The sequence below is a fragment of the Gobio gobio genome, assembly GCF_949357685.1.
Source record: "Gobio gobio genome assembly, chromosome: 8".
Lineage (NCBI taxonomy): Eukaryota > Metazoa > Chordata > Actinopteri > Cypriniformes > Gobionidae > Gobio > Gobio gobio.
Genome location: NC_137114.1, coordinates 57,424,343 through 57,441,842, shown reverse-complemented (window position 1 = coordinate 57,441,842; position 17,500 = coordinate 57,424,343). Strand labels below are relative to the sequence as shown.

Below are 17,500 nucleotides of genomic sequence, written 5' to 3'. Positions count from 1 at the left end.
AGATGAACACAAGATCAACACAAGACTAATACGAGATGAACACAAGACTAATACGAGATGAACACAAGACTAATACGAGATGAACACAAGACTAATACGAGATCAACACAAGACTAATACGAGATCAACACAAGACTAATACGAGATGAACACAAGATGAACACAAGACTAATACGAGATGATCACAAAACTAATACGAGATGAACACAAGACTAATACGAGATGAACACAAGACTAATACGAGATCAACACAAGACTAATACGAGATCAACACAAGACTAATGCGAGATGAACACACGACTAATACGAGATGAACACAAGACTAATATGAGATGAACACAGGACGAATATGAGATGAACACAAGACTAATACGAGATGAACACAAGACTAATATGAGATGAACACAGGACTAATACGAGATGAACACAAGACTAATACGACATCAACACAAGACTAATACGAGAAGAACACAAGATCAACACAAGACTAATACGAGATGAACACAAGACTAATACGAGATGAACACAAGACTAATACGAGATGAACACAAGACTAATATGAGATGAACACAAGACTAAAACGACATTAACACAAGACTAATACGAGAAGAACACAAGACTAATATGAGATGAACACAAGACTAATATGAGATGATCACAAGACTAATACGAGATGGACACAAGACTAACACGAGATGAACGCAAGATCAACACAAGACTAATATGAGATGAACACAAGACTAATACGAGATGAACACAAGACTAATACGAGATGAACACAAGACTAATTTGAGATGAACATAAGACTAATATGAGAGGATCACAAGACTAATACGAGATGAACACAAGACTAATACGAGATTAACAAAAGACTAATACGAGATGAAAACAAGACTAATACGAGATCAACACAAGACTAATACGAGATCAACGCAAGACTAATACGACATCAACACAAGACTAATACGAGATGAACACAAGACTAATACGAGATCAACACAAGACTAATACGAGATGAACACAAGACTAACACGATATGAACACAAGACTAATACGAGATGAACACAAGACTAATACGAGATCAACACAAGACTAATACGAGATCAACACAAGACTAATACGAGATGAACACAAGATCAACACAAGACTAATACGAGATGAACACAAGATCAACACAAGACTAATACGAGATGAACACAAGACTAATATGAGATGAACACAAGACTAATACGAGATCAACACAAGACTAATACGAGATGAACACAAGACTAATATGAGATGAACACAAGACTAATATGAGATGAACACAAGACTAATACGAGATCAACACAAGACTACTACGAGATGAACACAAGATAAACACAAGACTAATATGAGATGAACACAAGACTAATATGAGATGAACACAAGACTAATACGAGATGAACACAAGACTAATACTAGATGAACACAAGATTAATACGAGATGAACACAAGATCAACACAAGACTAATACGAGATGAACACAAGATTAATACGAGATGAACACAAGACTAATACGAGATCAACACAAGATTAATACGAGATGAACACAAGACTAATATGAGATGAACACAAGATTAATACGACATGAACACAAGACTAATACGAGATCAACACAAGATTAATACGAGATGAACAAAAGACTCATACGAGATCAACACAAGACTAATACGAGATGAACAGAAGACTAATACGAGGTGAACACAAGACTACTACGAGATGAACACAAGACTAATACGAGATCAACACAAGACTAATACGAGATCAACACAAGATCAACACAAGACTAATACGAGATGAACACAAGACTAATAAAAGATCAACACAAGACTAATACAAGATGAACACAAGACTAATACAAGATCAACACAAGACTAATACGAGATCAACACAAGACTAATACGAGATCAACACAAGACTAATACGAGATCAACACAAGACTAATACAAGATGAACACAAGACTAATACGAGATCAACACAAGACTAATACGAGATCAACACAGGACTAACAAAAGATCAACACAAGACTAACACGAGATCAACACAAGACTAATACGAGATCAACACAAGACTAATACGAGATCAACACAAGACTAACACGAGATCAACACAAGACTAATACGAGATGAACATAAGACTAACATGAGATCAACACAAGACTAATACGAGATCAACACAAGACTAATACGAGATGAACACAAGACTAACACGAGATCAACACAAGACTAATACGAGATGAACACAAGACTAACACGAGATCAACACAAGACTAATACGAGATGAACACAAGACTAATACGAGATCAACACAAGACTAATATGAGATCAACACAAGACTAATACAAGACTAATACGAGATGAACACAAGTCTAATAAAAGATCAACACAAGACTAATACGAGATCAACACAAGACTAATACAAGATCAACACAAGACTAATACGAGATCAACACAAGACTAATACGAGATCAACACAAGACTAATACGAGATCAACACAAGACTAATACGAGATGAACACAAGACTAACACGAGATCAACACAAGACTAATACGAGATCAACACAAGACTAATACGAGATGAACACAAGACTAACACGAGATCAACACAAGACTAATAGGAGATGAACACAAGACTAATACGAGATCAACACAAGACTAATACGAGATCAACACAAGATCAACACAAGACTAATACGAGATGAACACAAGACTAATTTGAGATGAACATAAGACTAATATGAGAGGATCACAAGACTAATACGAGATGAACACAAGACTAATACGAGATTAACACAAGACTAATACGAGATGAACACAAGACTAATACGAGATCAACACAAGACTAATACGAGATGAACACAAGACTAATACGAGATCAACGCAAGACTAATACGACATCAACAGAAGACTAATACGAGATGAACACAAGACTAATACGAGATGAACACAAGACTAATACGAGATCAACACAAGACTAACATGAGATGAACACAAGACTAATACGAGATGAACACAAGACTAATACGAGATGAACACAAGACTAATACGAGATGAACACAAGACTAACACGAGATGAACACAAGACTAATACGAGATCAACACAAGACTAATACGAGATCAACACAAGACTAATACGAGATCAACGCAAGACTAATACGAGATCAACACAAGACTAATACGAGATGAACACAAGACTAACACGAGATCAACACAAGACTAACATGAGATGAACACAAGACTAACACGAGATCAACACAAGACTAATACGAGATCAACACAAGACTAATACGAGATGAACACAAGACTAACACGAGATCAACACAAGACTAACACGAGATCAACACAAGACTAACACGAGATGAACACAAGACTAACACGAGATGAACACAAGACTAACACGAGATCAACACAAGACTAACACGAGATCAACACAAGACTAATACGAGATCAACACAAGACTAATACGAGATGAACACAAGACTAACACGAGATCAACACAAGACTAACACGAGATCAACACAAGACTAATACGAGATGAACACAAGACTAATACGAGATAAACACAAGACTAACACGAGATCAACACAAGACTAATGCAAGATGAACACAAGACTAATACGAGATCAACACAAGACTAATGCAAGATGAACACAAGACTAATACGAGATCAACACAAGACTAATACAAGATCAACACAAGACTAATACAAGATCAACACAAGACTAATACGAGATCAACACAAGACTAATACGAGATGAACACAAGACTAATACGAGATCAACACAAGACTAATACGAGATCAACACAAGACTAATACGAGATGAACACAAGACTAATACGAGATGAACACAAGATCAACACAAGACTAATACGAGATGAACACAAGACTAATACGAGATGAACACAAGACTAATACGAGATGAACACAAGACTAATACGAGATCAACACAAGACTAATACGAGATCAACACAAGACTAATACGAGATGAACACAAGATGAACACAAGACTAATACGAGATGATCACAAAACTAATACGAGATGAACACAAGACTAATACGAGATGAACACAAGACTAATACGAGATCAACACAAGACTAATACGAGATCAACACAAGACTAATGCGAGATGAACACACGACTAATACGAGATGAACACAAGACTAATATGAGATGAACACAGGACGAATATGAGATGAACACAAGACTAATACGAGATGAACACAAGACTAATATGAGATGAACACAGGACTAATACGAGATGAACACAAGACTAATACGACATCAACACAAGACTAATACGAGAAGAACACAAGATCAACACAAGACTAATACGAGATGAACACAAGACTAATACGAGATGAACACAAGACTAATACGAGATGAACACAAGACTAATATGAGATGAACACAAGACTAAAACGACATTAACACAAGACTTATACGAGAAGAACACAAGACTAATATGAGATGAACACAAGACTAATATGAGATGATCACAAGACTAATACGAGATGGACACAAGACTAACACGAGATGAACGCAAGATCAACACAAGACTAATATGAGATGAACACAAGACTAATACGAGATGAACACAAGACTAATACGAGATGAACACAAGACTAATTTGAGATGAACATAAGACTAATATGAGAGGATCACAAGACTAATACGAGATGAACACAAGACTAATACGAGATTAACAAAAGACTAATACGAGATGAAAACAAGACTAATACGAGATCAACACAAGACTAATACGAGATCAACGCAAGACTAATACGACATCAACACAAGACTAATACGAGATGAACACAAGACTAATACGAGATCAACACAAGACTAATACGAGATGAACACAAGACTAACACGATATGAACACAAGACTAATACGAGATGAACACAAGACTAATACGAGATCAACACAAGACTAATACGAGATCAACACAAGACTAATACGAGATGAACACAAGATCAACACAAGACTAATACGAGATGAACACAAGATGAACACAAGACTAATACGAGATGAACACAAGACTAATATGAGATGAACACAAGACTAATACGAGATCAACACAAGACTAATACGAGATGAACACAAGACTAATATGAGATGAACACAAGACTAATATGAGATGAACACAAGACTAATACGAGATCAACACAAGACTACTACGAGATGAACACAAGATAAACACAAGACTAATATGAGATGAACACAAGACTAATATGAGATGAACACAAGACTAATACGAGATGAACACAAGACTAATACTAGATGAACACAAGATTAATACGAGATGAACACAAGATCAACACAAGACTAATACGAGATGAACACAAGATTAATACGAGATGAACACAAGACTAATACGAGATCAACACAAGATTAATACGAGATGAACACAAGACTAATATGAGATGAACACAAGATTAATACGACATGAACACAAGACTAATACGAGATCAACACAAGATTAATACGAGATGAACAAAAGACTCATACGAGATCAACACAAGACTAATACGAGATGAACAGAAGACTAATACGAGGTGAACACAAGACTACTACGAGATGAACACAAGACTAATACGAGATCAACACAAGACTAATACGAGATCAACACAAGATCAACACAAGACTAATACGAGATGAACACAAGACTAATAAAAGATCAACACAAGACTAATACAAGATGAACACAAGACTAATACAAGATCAACACAAGACTAATACGAGATCAACACAAGACTAATACGAGATCAACACAAGACTAATACGAGATCAACACAAGACTAATACAAGATGAACACAAGACTAATACGAGATCAACACAAGACTAATACGAGATCAACACAGGACTAACAAAAGATCAACACAAGACTAACACGAGATCAACACAAGACTAATACGAGATCAACACAAGACTAATACGAGATCAACACAAGACTAACACGAGATCAACACAAGACTAATACGAGATGAACATAAGACTAACATGAGATCAACACAAGACTAATACGAGATCAACACAAGACTAATACGAGATGAACACAAGACTAACACGAGATCAACACAAGACTAATACGAGATGAACACAAGACTAACACGAGATCAACACAAGACTAATACGAGATGAACACAAGACTAATACGAGATCAACACAAGACTAATATGAGATCAACACAAGACTAATACAAGACTAATACGAGATGAACACAAGTCTAATAAAAGATCAACACAAGACTAATACGAGATCAACACAAGACTAATACAAGATCAACACAAGACTAATACGAGATCAACACAAGACTAATACGAGATCAACACAAGACTAATACGAGATCAACACAAGACTAATACGAGATGAACACAAGACTAACACGAGATCAACACAAGACTAATACGAGATCAACACAAGACTAATACGAGATGAACACAAGACTAACACGAGATCAACACAAGACTAATAGGAGATGAACACAAGACTAATACGAGATCAACACAAGACTAATACGAGATCAACACAAGATCAACACAAGACTAATACGAGATGAACACAAGACTAATTTGAGATGAACATAAGACTAATATGAGAGGATCACAAGACTAATACGAGATGAACACAAGACTAATACGAGATTAACACAAGACTAATACGAGATGAACACAAGACTAATACGAGATCAACACAAGACTAATACGAGATGAACACAAGACTAATACGAGATCAACGCAAGACTAATACGACATCAACAGAAGACTAATACGAGATGAACACAAGACTAATACGAGATGAACACAAGACTAATACGAGATCAACACAAGACTAATACGAGATCAACACAAGATCAACACAAGACTAATACGAGATGAACACAAGACTAATATGAGATGAACACAAGACTAATACGAGATCAACACAAGACTACTACGAGATGAACACAAGATCAACACAAGACTAATATGAGATGAACACAAGACTAATATGAGATGAACACAAGACTAATACGAGATGAACACAAGACTAATACTAGATGAACACAAGACTAATACGAGATGAACACAAGATTAATACGAGATGAACACAAGACTAATACGAGATCAACACAAGATTAATACGAGATGAACACAAGACTAATATGAGATGAACACAAGATTAATACGAGATGAACACAAGACTAATACGAGATCAACACAAGACTAATACGAGATGAATACAAGACTAATACGAGATGAACACAAGACTAATACGAGATCAACACAAGACTAATACAAGATGAACACAAGACTAATACGAGATGAACACAAGACTAATACGAGATCAACACAAGACTAATACGAGATGAACACAAGACTAACACGAGATGAACACAAGACTAATACGAGATGAACACAAGACTAATACGAGATGAACACAAGACTAACACGAGATCAACACAAGACTAATACGAGATGAACACGAGACTAATACGAGATGAACACAAGACTAATACGAGATCAACACAAGACTAATACCAGATGAACACAAGAATAATGCGAGATCAACACAAGACTAATACGAGATGAACACAAGACTAATACGAGATGAACACAAGACTAATACGACATCAACACAAGACTAATACGAGATGAACACAAGATCAACACAAGACTAATACGAGATGAACACAAGATCAACACAAGACTAATACGAGATGAACACAAGATTAACACAAGACTAATACGAGATGAACACAAGATCAACACAAGACTAATATGAGATGAACACAAGACTAATACGAGATGAATACAAGACTAATACGAGATCAACACAAGACTAATACGAGATGAACAAAAGACTAATACGAGATCAACACAAGACTAATTTGAGATGAACATAAGACTAATATGAGATCAACACAAGACTAATACGAGATCAACACAAGACTAATACGAGATCAACACAAGACTATTATGAGATGAACACAAGACTAATACGAGATGAACACAAGACTAATTTGAGATGAACATAAGACTAATATGAGATCAACACAAGACTAATATGAGATGAACACAAGACTAATACGAGATGATCACAAGACTAATACGAGATCAACACAAGACTAATACGAGATCAACACAAGACTAATTTGAGATGAACACAAGACTAATTTGAGATGAACATAAGACTAATATGAGATCAACCCAAGACTAATACGAGATCAACACAAGACTAATACGAGATGAACACAAGACTAACACGAGATGAACACAAGACTAATACGAGATGAACACAAGACTAATACGAGATGATCACAAGACTAATACGAGATCAACACAAGACTAATACGAGATCAACACAAGACTAATTTGAGATGAACACAAGACTAATTTGAGATGAACATAAGACTAATATGAGATCAACCCAAGACTAATACGAGATCAACACAAGACTAATACGAGATGAACACAAGACTAACACGAGATGAACACAAGACTAACATGAGATGAACACAAGACTAATACGAGATGATCACAAGACTAATACGAGATCAACACAAGACTAATACGAGATCAACACAAGACTAATTTGAGATGAACACAAGACTAATACGAGATGAACACAAGACTAACACGAGATGAACACAAGACTAATACGAGATGAACACAAGACTAATACGAGATCAACACAAGACTAATACGAGACGAACACAAGACTAATACGAGATGAACACAAGACTAATACGAGATCAACACAAGACTAATACGAGATGAACACGAGACTAATACGAGATGAACACAAGACTAATACGAGATGAACACAAGACTAATACGAGATGAACACAAGACTAATACGAGATGAACACAAGACTAATATGAGATCAACACAAGATGAACAGGTTGGGTGAGACTTTACACAGCACTATATTCAGATCGTCTCCAGTGTTTATAATGGTGTACTTGCTGATATCATTCATAAACAGTCACTTCATTTTCATAGTTTGTGGCCAGTCAGATTTTTTTAATTTTATTCAGCAAAGGAGCATTAAACTGATCAAAAGTGACAGAAAAGACACTTATAAAAAGAGCTCAAATAAATGCTGTTCTTTTGAACTTCATAAAAGAATCCTGGAAAAAAAATCACGGTTTCCTCAAAAATCTGAACTGTGTTCAACACTGATGATAATCATAAGTGTGTGTTGATCATAAATCCTCATATGAGAATGATTGTGAAGGGTCATGTGACACTGAAGACTGGAGTAATGATGATAAATCACAGGAATGAATGACACTTTACTATATATTGACACAGAGAACAGCTGATCTACACTGGAGTGAGAGAGCGTTTGTGTGTGTGTGTGTGTGAACAGCTGATCTACACTGGAGGAGTATCTCACTCTGTTTAGAGTGTGTGTGTGTGTGTGTGTGTGTGTGTGTGTGTGTGTGTGTGTGTGTGTGTGTGTGTGTGATGCTCAGTAGCACACCTCTGTCCTCTGAGCTTGTTGAATGTGCACGCTAGCGCCACCACGTGTCCGGTGGCTTGACTGATGACAGGAACGCAGAGCATCGAGTTCGGCTCCAGCCCCAGCAAACTGCTCAATAACCCGCGCTCCTCCTGCAGAGACACACAGCCTTCACTCAAGATCAGCAGCCTCTGCAAACACACGCCGCAGAGCAACATGTGTGTGTGTGTGTTTGATCCTGATTAAAGTGAAGGATAGTGACAGTTTCTGTGCCAGCTGAGCCCATTTAACACAGATGATCTGTCTGTGCTCATAATTAGCTGGTTTTGGAGAGCTGTCAGCTGGGAATGAATGAAGAAGCATTATTACTAGCAGCAGCTGTGTGTGTGTGTGTGTGTGTGTGTGTGTGTGTGTGTGTGTGTGTGTGTGTGTGTGTGTGTGTGTGTGTGTGTGTGTGTGTGTGTGTGTGTGTGTGTGGACCGACCTGGCTGACGTCCTGTAATGTAATGGATTTCTTTGTCTCCACCACCTGTCCGAAGCGACCGAACATGAGCTACACAAAGAGAGACGATTTTCACACACACACACGTACATTTATGTATTTGGCAGATGCATTTATCCAAAGCAACTTGTATTGCATTATAATATGAGTTTTATTTAGAAGTTAACAGAAAAGAGAAACTTACTGGAAAACTGATTTCCTCTTCCAAAAGTTTATCGCCAACAACCTGCAGAGACAATACACTGTTTAGCTGTGTGTGTGTGCGTGTGTGTGTGTGTGTCTGTGTGTGTGTGTGTGTCTCTGAGTGTGTGTGTGTGTGTGTGTGTGTCTCTGTGTGTGTGTCTCTGTGTGTGTGTGTGTGTGTCTCTGTGTGTGTGTCTGTGTGTGTGTGTGTGTGTGTGTGTGTGTCTGAGTGTGTGTGTGTGTCTCTGAGTGTGTGTGTGTGTCTCTGTGTGTGTGTGTGTGTGTGTGTGTGTGTCTGTGTGTGTGTGTGTGTGTGTGTGTGTGTGTCTGTGTGTGTGTGTGTGTGTCTCTGAGTGTGTGTGTGTGTGTGTGTGTGTGTGTGTGTGTGTGTGTGTGTGTCTCTGAGTGTGTGTGTGTGTGTGTGTGTGTGTGTCTGTCTGTGTGTGTGTGTGTGTGTGTGTGTGGGCATGTTTTTGTGAAATATCAGGACACAAATGTGTATAATGACATAGGTATTACAAAAAGAGGGAGAAATATGAGGACGTTCCCCATGTCCTCACTTTTCAAAATGCTTATAAATCACACAGAACAAGTTTTTTTTCACAGAAAGTGAACTGCACAGTCTCCTGTGAGGGCTAGGTTTAGGGGCAGGGGCAGTGTGTGTGTGTGTGTGTGTGTGTGTGTGTGTGTGATGGGTAGGTTTAGGGGCAGTGTGTGTGTGTGTGTGTGTGTGTAAGGGGATAGAAAATACGGTTTGTACGGTATAAAAACCGTTACGCCTATGGAATGTCCTCACATTTCACAAAAACAAACATGTGTGTGTGTGTGCGTGTGTGTGTGAGAGATTGTGTGTGTGTGTGTGTGTGTGCGTGTGTGTGTGTGTGCGTGTGTTTCTCTGTGTGTGTGTGTGTGTTTCTCTGTATGTGTGTGCGTGAGTGAGTGTGTGTGTGTGTGTGTGTGTGTTTGTGTGTGTGTGCGTGTGTTTCTCTGTATGCAGGGGCGCGGGAAGTGGGGGTGCTGAGGGTGCTGCAGCACCCCCTGGTTTCAAAGGATTGCAATGCACATTTTTGTTCATTTACATTTATTCATTTTTAGGATTTAATCATTTATTTGTAATAAACATTTTAAGTGGCCCATTCAAAAGTATTATTTATATGTTGAATTATGTTTTTAAAACATAGCCTACATGAGGTCATATTGTGACCGTAGCGATGTGTGCGTATAGAAAGAGCGGGAATATTTCCTCCAGTGGAGCGCGCCTTTCTGGAGATTCCGTTGATTTCTGAAGCTCATTCCGCTCAGCACCGCGCGCTCAACCCAGAACTCCCTTTGTGACATTCTTGATCAAATATAGGCCTATCTGAAATAGGGCTGCCCCAGACTAGGTTTTTTTCTTTTCTTTTTTTTTCTTTTTTTTCTAGTAGTTGTTCATTTAAGCCGTTGTTCACGCAGCGCGCCGCCTCCATGTCATTGTCTGTTATAGGCTATTTGCTTATTATTTATTAAATCCGGGCAATTTGGTTGATCAAATATTTATTAAAATTAAGATACAATGTATACAAAACGAAATTCAATGTAAGGCTTTCAACAAAACAAAACTTATTGCAGTATTATTTAACTTATTGAAGACCCCCGTCTTCTGATAAAGGCTATTATGCATCTTATGTGTCCTGTTCACTTTTCAACGTAGCCTACATTTAATAAAAAAAATAACATTATAATATTTAAACTGAAACTAAATACGTGTTTTAATGGCTACAAGCAGTGGTGGGTGTAACTAGTAACTAAGTAATTAGTTACTGTAATTTTCCCTTGAAAAAGTAAAGAAAAGGGATTACTCTTATTTTTTCTGTAATTTAATTACAGTTAGGCTACTTCTGAAGAAATTGAACTAAATACTAAATACAATTAGGCCTATATATAATAAAATAATGGAATTAACATCAACATTTAAAGTCTAACTTTAAAATGCATGTTTTTATGTATCCTTCTAACATTTGTAATGCTTTGGTCAGAATAATTGATGTAGTTTTATATTATTTATTTTAATGAATTAAAAGAACCGTTTCAAGTCTATCCTTGAATCGCTTAACTAGTCGAGGTTGATATAGATTTGGGAAGTAGCCTAATTAGTAATAAGTAATTAAATACATTTTGTAGAGAGTAATTTGTAGCTACAGTAGGCTAATCAAATTACACTATTGAAGATGTAATTAGTAACTAGTAATTCATAACTTTTTTAGAGTAACTTACCCAACACTGGCTACAAGTAGGCCTAGTAGGCTACAGAGAAATGTCATATCGGAGCGGGATTTGAGCGCACGTCATTTTACCGGTGAGCGGTTGCTTACATGCTCTGGTAAGGTAGGCAGTTTTTTTGCATCAATTTGTATTTCCTGTAACCCCCCCCCCCCCGGTCAAAAATCACAGCACCCCCAACCTAAAACATCTTCCCGCGCCCCTGTCTGTATGTGTGTGCGTGAGTGAGTGTGTGTGTGTGTGTGTGTGTGTGTGTTTCTCTGTATGCGTGTGCGTGAGTGAGTGTGTGTGTGTGTGTGTTTGTGTGTTTCTCTGTATGTGTGTGCGTGAGTGAGTGTGTGTGTGTTTCTCTGTATCTGTGTGCGTGAGTGTGTGTGTGTGTGTGTTTCTCTGTATGTGTGTGCGTGAGTGAGTGTGTGTGTGTGTGTGTGTGTGTGTGTTTCTCTGTATGTTTGTGCGTGAGTGAGTGTGTGTGTGTTTCTCTGTATGTGTGTGCGTGAGTGAGTGTGTGTGTGTGTGTTTCTCTGTATGTGTGTGCGTGAGTGAGTGTGTGTGTGTTTCTCTGTATGTGTGTGCGTGAGTGTGTGTGTGTGTGTGTCACCTGACAGAAGAGTTGGTGATTGTCTTCAGACACCAACAGTAAACAGCAGCACTGCGACTGAGTTTCTTTCTGCAACTGAAATAGAAATTCACACACATCAGAAATTGGTTTGTGTGTGTGTGTGTGTTTACTCATTTAACACTCTCGATCAGATTACACACAATCTCAGACACAGTCAGTCACACAGACACAAAACATGTGTTAATTGTATTAAATTGTATAAAACTATTAATTGTTGGAATCTATTTATTTTTTACAGAAACCTTGCACAAAAAATATATGAAATGCTTAGCATAACTATAAAAATACATATTGACTATAAGAATACAATCCATTTTCAATATTGCCTGTAAATACAGTTAACTAGCTGTAACTATGAACAAAGTATTCAAAAAGCATTAATTTTCATAACTCAAAACATTCCCCTTGTGACATGATAAATACTCCAGATAGATGGATCTAGGTATAATAGATTTACACCAGGAAACAAAAGCGAGCACAGAAAGGAAAGTAAACTGCAGAAAGATCAGACAGAGATATTAAATCAGACATTAATAAAAACAAATCAGGCGGAGCTGAGCGCTGAACGAGAGCCTCTTTACCTTCTGGAGTGATTTATTCGGAAAGGCCACAGACAACATTCATTTTTCAAACCAGCAATTCGTAAAATGTTTTTCCGTAATTCAGATTGAACGGCGTAATGTAATCATATCATTTCAGGGATTATTGCATTCTGGAGATTAAATTGTGTTCGGCAATAAGTCAGTAAGGGGTTATGACTCAAACACGTGTGTGTGTGTGTGTGTGTGTGTGTGTGTGTGTGTGTGTGTGTGTGTGTGTGTGTGTGTGTGTGTGTGTGTGTGTACGGCAGGTGTAGGTCACGGATGCCATTCATGCATCACACAACAAAAACTGGCAGTACAATAATTACAACAAAAAAAATATTACAATTATAAGTATTTATTAAAAGTTAAAAGTGTATTAAAGGAACACTCCAGCGTTTTTAGAAATAGGGCTTATTCAACTTCTTTCCTACATTTAGATATGTGGGCAAATGCATTTTTGTCTCAGTGCATGCATTGTTTTAGTTCGGCAGGGTCGCCGCTAGCTTAGCTTAGCATAATGAATGGAATCCTATGTTGCCAGCTAGCATGTCCTGAGTAAAAGTGATCCAAAAAAAAACAAAACCCACTTAATTACTTCTTGTGGCCTGCGTTAGGGTTAGGTTACTAATTACATGATTTAATTTCTATAAGCTATATTTAGTTCAAATTCAGAGGAACAGTTCATGTTCAGAAGAAACATTCATGTTGAATAATAAAGATTGAGAAGATCGGATCAGTTGTGCTACATTTTTTTGGAATACTTGAAACACTTTTTATGTGGAATACTTGATGCGGCCCAGCCTGACCCAGAGTCTGCCTCCAGCGGCCCTCAGGTAAAATGAGTTAGAGACCCCTGCTGTAGAGGTCCCAAGAGGGGATGAGGCGACTCCTCGCGCCTCTCAGGAACCTGATGATCAGGTCATGATTTCCCAAAGTCTTAGGCCCTGTCCCAAATGTGCACTTTCGGTCCTGTGGACTTACAATGGCCGTTAAGTCCACGAGGCTGCAGGGTGTCCCATTTGTCATTTTAGGTCTCAGAAGGTGCTTGCAAGCGCCCCCTTTGAGATCGATATGCGCCCTCGATGCGCACTTCAGCCGAGCCCACACTGGTGCGAGCTACACAGCGGACTTCTTCCCGGCAGTCAAAGCGGCATTACGACATGAAAGTGCGGACTCAGAGGAAGACTGTGAGGGTTTAGGGTGCCATTTACATTTATGCATTTATCCATTTGGCAGACGCTTTTATCCAAAGCGACTTACATTGCATTCAAGGTACACATTTTACATTTCGTCTGTTCTTGCTTTCCCTGGGAATCGAACCCAGGACCTTGGCGTTGTTAGCGCGACGCTCTACGGGAGGAAAGCAATACAGGGCCTTGGGACAGGGCCTTACCATCTACTGCGTCGTTATGTGCCGCAATAGACGCAACATACACTTTCAAGGTTAAAGGGAGACAGGCTTTGCTCCAACCCTTCTTGCAGGAAAGAAAGCATGGCGCTGACTGGGGGCCTTCCGGACACGAAAGACACCAAGCAACAAACAGACTCCTCTTCAAGGCATAAGCTCGCCTCGTAAAGGGGGTCCTGGCTTTAGTGATTGTGACTGCTAGTGGTAGTCCAAGAAATTCTCCCTCCCTGGGAAAGCAGGTCCTTCCTCAGGGGAATCCGCTCGGGAGAGGCTATTGTGAGGAGCACCAGGTCTGAGAAAGGAACCATCAAGACCTGCTCCTCATCCTCCCTGACCTTGCACAGTATTGGTGCAAGCAGGATCACTAGGGGAATCGCATAGGTATAATGCATTGCGTGGGCCCCGGGGTCAGCATCTGTGCCGAGGGTTCCCCCTGTCAGGGAATAAAACAACTGGCAACAGGAGGAATCTCCATATCTCCATATCAGCTGGACCCCCTTGGGGTGGAGTCTCCATTCTCCCAGAAGAATGTTGTGAGCGACACGATTGAGTTGCGACAAGCGATGTGAACGTTGACTACCCTGACGGTTGATGTACCCCAGGGGTCTTCAACTAAAATTGCTTGAGGTCCAGTAAATGAACCCTCTAAAAACAATAATTTATGTTTATTGCCAGACTAAAGAAATTAATGTAGATAGCATTTGTTCTTAATTGAACAAAATGTAATATGTCCTCATGTGGACAAAACATGTCTGTTCATATTGTTAAAGCAAACATAGGTAATCCTTCACAAAATGTATCTCATTTTGTTGTTGTTCTGTTATGTCCTTTAAGTTGCTTTGATACAAAATATCTAAATTCAACCAGTAACCATGTTTGACAAAAATATGATGAACTAAAAATGCCTTCATCTCTAAATCTGCACTTCATTTCAACATTACTAGCAACTAAAGTGCTTTTCCCTGCTGAACTGAGATAAATAATAACAGTCAATGAATGCAAATGAAGCGTTTCGCGCAAGTGATTTAAGTCTAGAATAGATGTAACGCACGATGGATAGCACTACTCTCGCTGTAACTGGGTCACTATAGCAGCAACAACTATGGAGCAACGCTAAACGTGGGGATCTTTGGACCAGAATCAGAAGATTTGGATCGTCTCACTGGAGCAAAGGTAAGTAATAAGTGTAATAGTATAATCTATTAAATGTCTCTAATCAATTTATCACACAGGATAAAGTATAATAAATAATAGAGTCAATCAAGTAGGGAAAAAATTGTATTATAACGGTTTGACTGATTCTTTGACTTCAGTCAGTCTCTTTTAAATCCGCAATGAAATAAAATCAAAACAGAAACAACAAATGAATTGAATAGTAAAGACCCAAAATATATTTAAACAAAAAATATGACTATTCAAACACCCAATAAAGATTCAGAATACTGAATTTCACACATTGAATTTCAAAATCAGTGTCCGTTTCTCAAAAACATTCAGTTTGTAAGGCTTGAAATCAGTTTCACAATAAACTTCAGGTTTTTTGTTCAAACGTAATGTCCAGTTCAGTTTGAGTTCAGGGTCTCAATTTCAAGAATATGAAAGCAATGTCCAGCAAAACTGGAAAAAGGTTCAATCCAGGATAAAAACACAATGTTCGACCCACTGAAGATCCGGGTTGAGAGAGGAAAAAAAAACTCAAGGCAAACATAGTTTGATCCAACCACTTTGACAAATTTCACACTCTTTTCTGTTTCCAGGCACAAGATGATGAAATGGCTCGCCAGTCTGAACGGAATACGGAGATTCAGCAAGGACAGGATTCAGGAACACAATTCTCAGTAAAGGAAGACCCGGCCAAGGAGAAATATAAATCAGAAACAAAAATACAGATGTTTCTCCCCGAAAGAGATGTTGATTAACGTTTTTCTTGCGTCTGTCTCGTCACATCCTGTTCAAACTTCGTCATGCGTACACTACTCTTCTCAAAACTTGACCTTCTAGAAGTTATAGATCACAGATTTAAGTTTCAACTTGCCAATAATCGATTGCTGGATTACTAAACAGAGGATTCTCATCATACATTGCGCAACTGTGTCTTCTCTCGTTCAAGCTCACTCTCGTTCTGCCTGCTTGTGCGCAAAGTTTTTGCAGGGGGCGGGACTAACCTTTCACCTCACCATTGAGCAATGGTTTCAGGAGTATTTCTAATTTTGATTTATAGGAGCAATATTTCTGCATATTTCTTCTTTCTTTTATACATATTACACTCACCTAAAGGATTATTAGGAACACCTGTTCAATTTCTCATTAATGCAATTATCTAATCAACCAATCACATGGCAGTGTCTTCAATGCATTTAGGGGTGTGGTCCTGGTCAAGACAATCTCCTGAACTCCACACTGAATGTCGGAATGGGAAAGAAAGGAGATTTAAGCAATTTTGAGCGTGGCATGGTTGTTGGTGCCAGA

At 38.3% G+C, this 17,500-nt stretch overlaps 1 protein-coding gene across 4 annotated transcripts in view; it reads right to left on the bottom strand.

Annotated features, from left to right (window-relative positions):
* Window positions 1–17,500, bottom strand: part of LOC307130468 (cGMP-dependent 3',5'-cyclic phosphodiesterase-like) — a 169,009-nt gene that overhangs the window by 27,550 nt on the left and 123,959 nt on the right. For all 4 annotated transcript variants that reach the window (XM_079823456.1, XM_079823457.1, XM_079823459.1 and 1 more), the window contains 4 exons: window positions 13,019–13,093; window positions 10,160–10,201; window positions 9,958–10,026; window positions 9,495–9,625 (listed from right to left, as the gene is read on the bottom strand). In XM_079823456.1, the coding sequence (XP_079679582.1) occupies window positions 9,495–9,625; window positions 9,958–10,026; window positions 10,160–10,201; window positions 13,019–13,093 (317 nt within the window). The remainder of the gene's footprint in view (window positions 1–9,494; window positions 9,626–9,957; window positions 10,027–10,159; window positions 10,202–13,018; window positions 13,094–17,500) is intronic.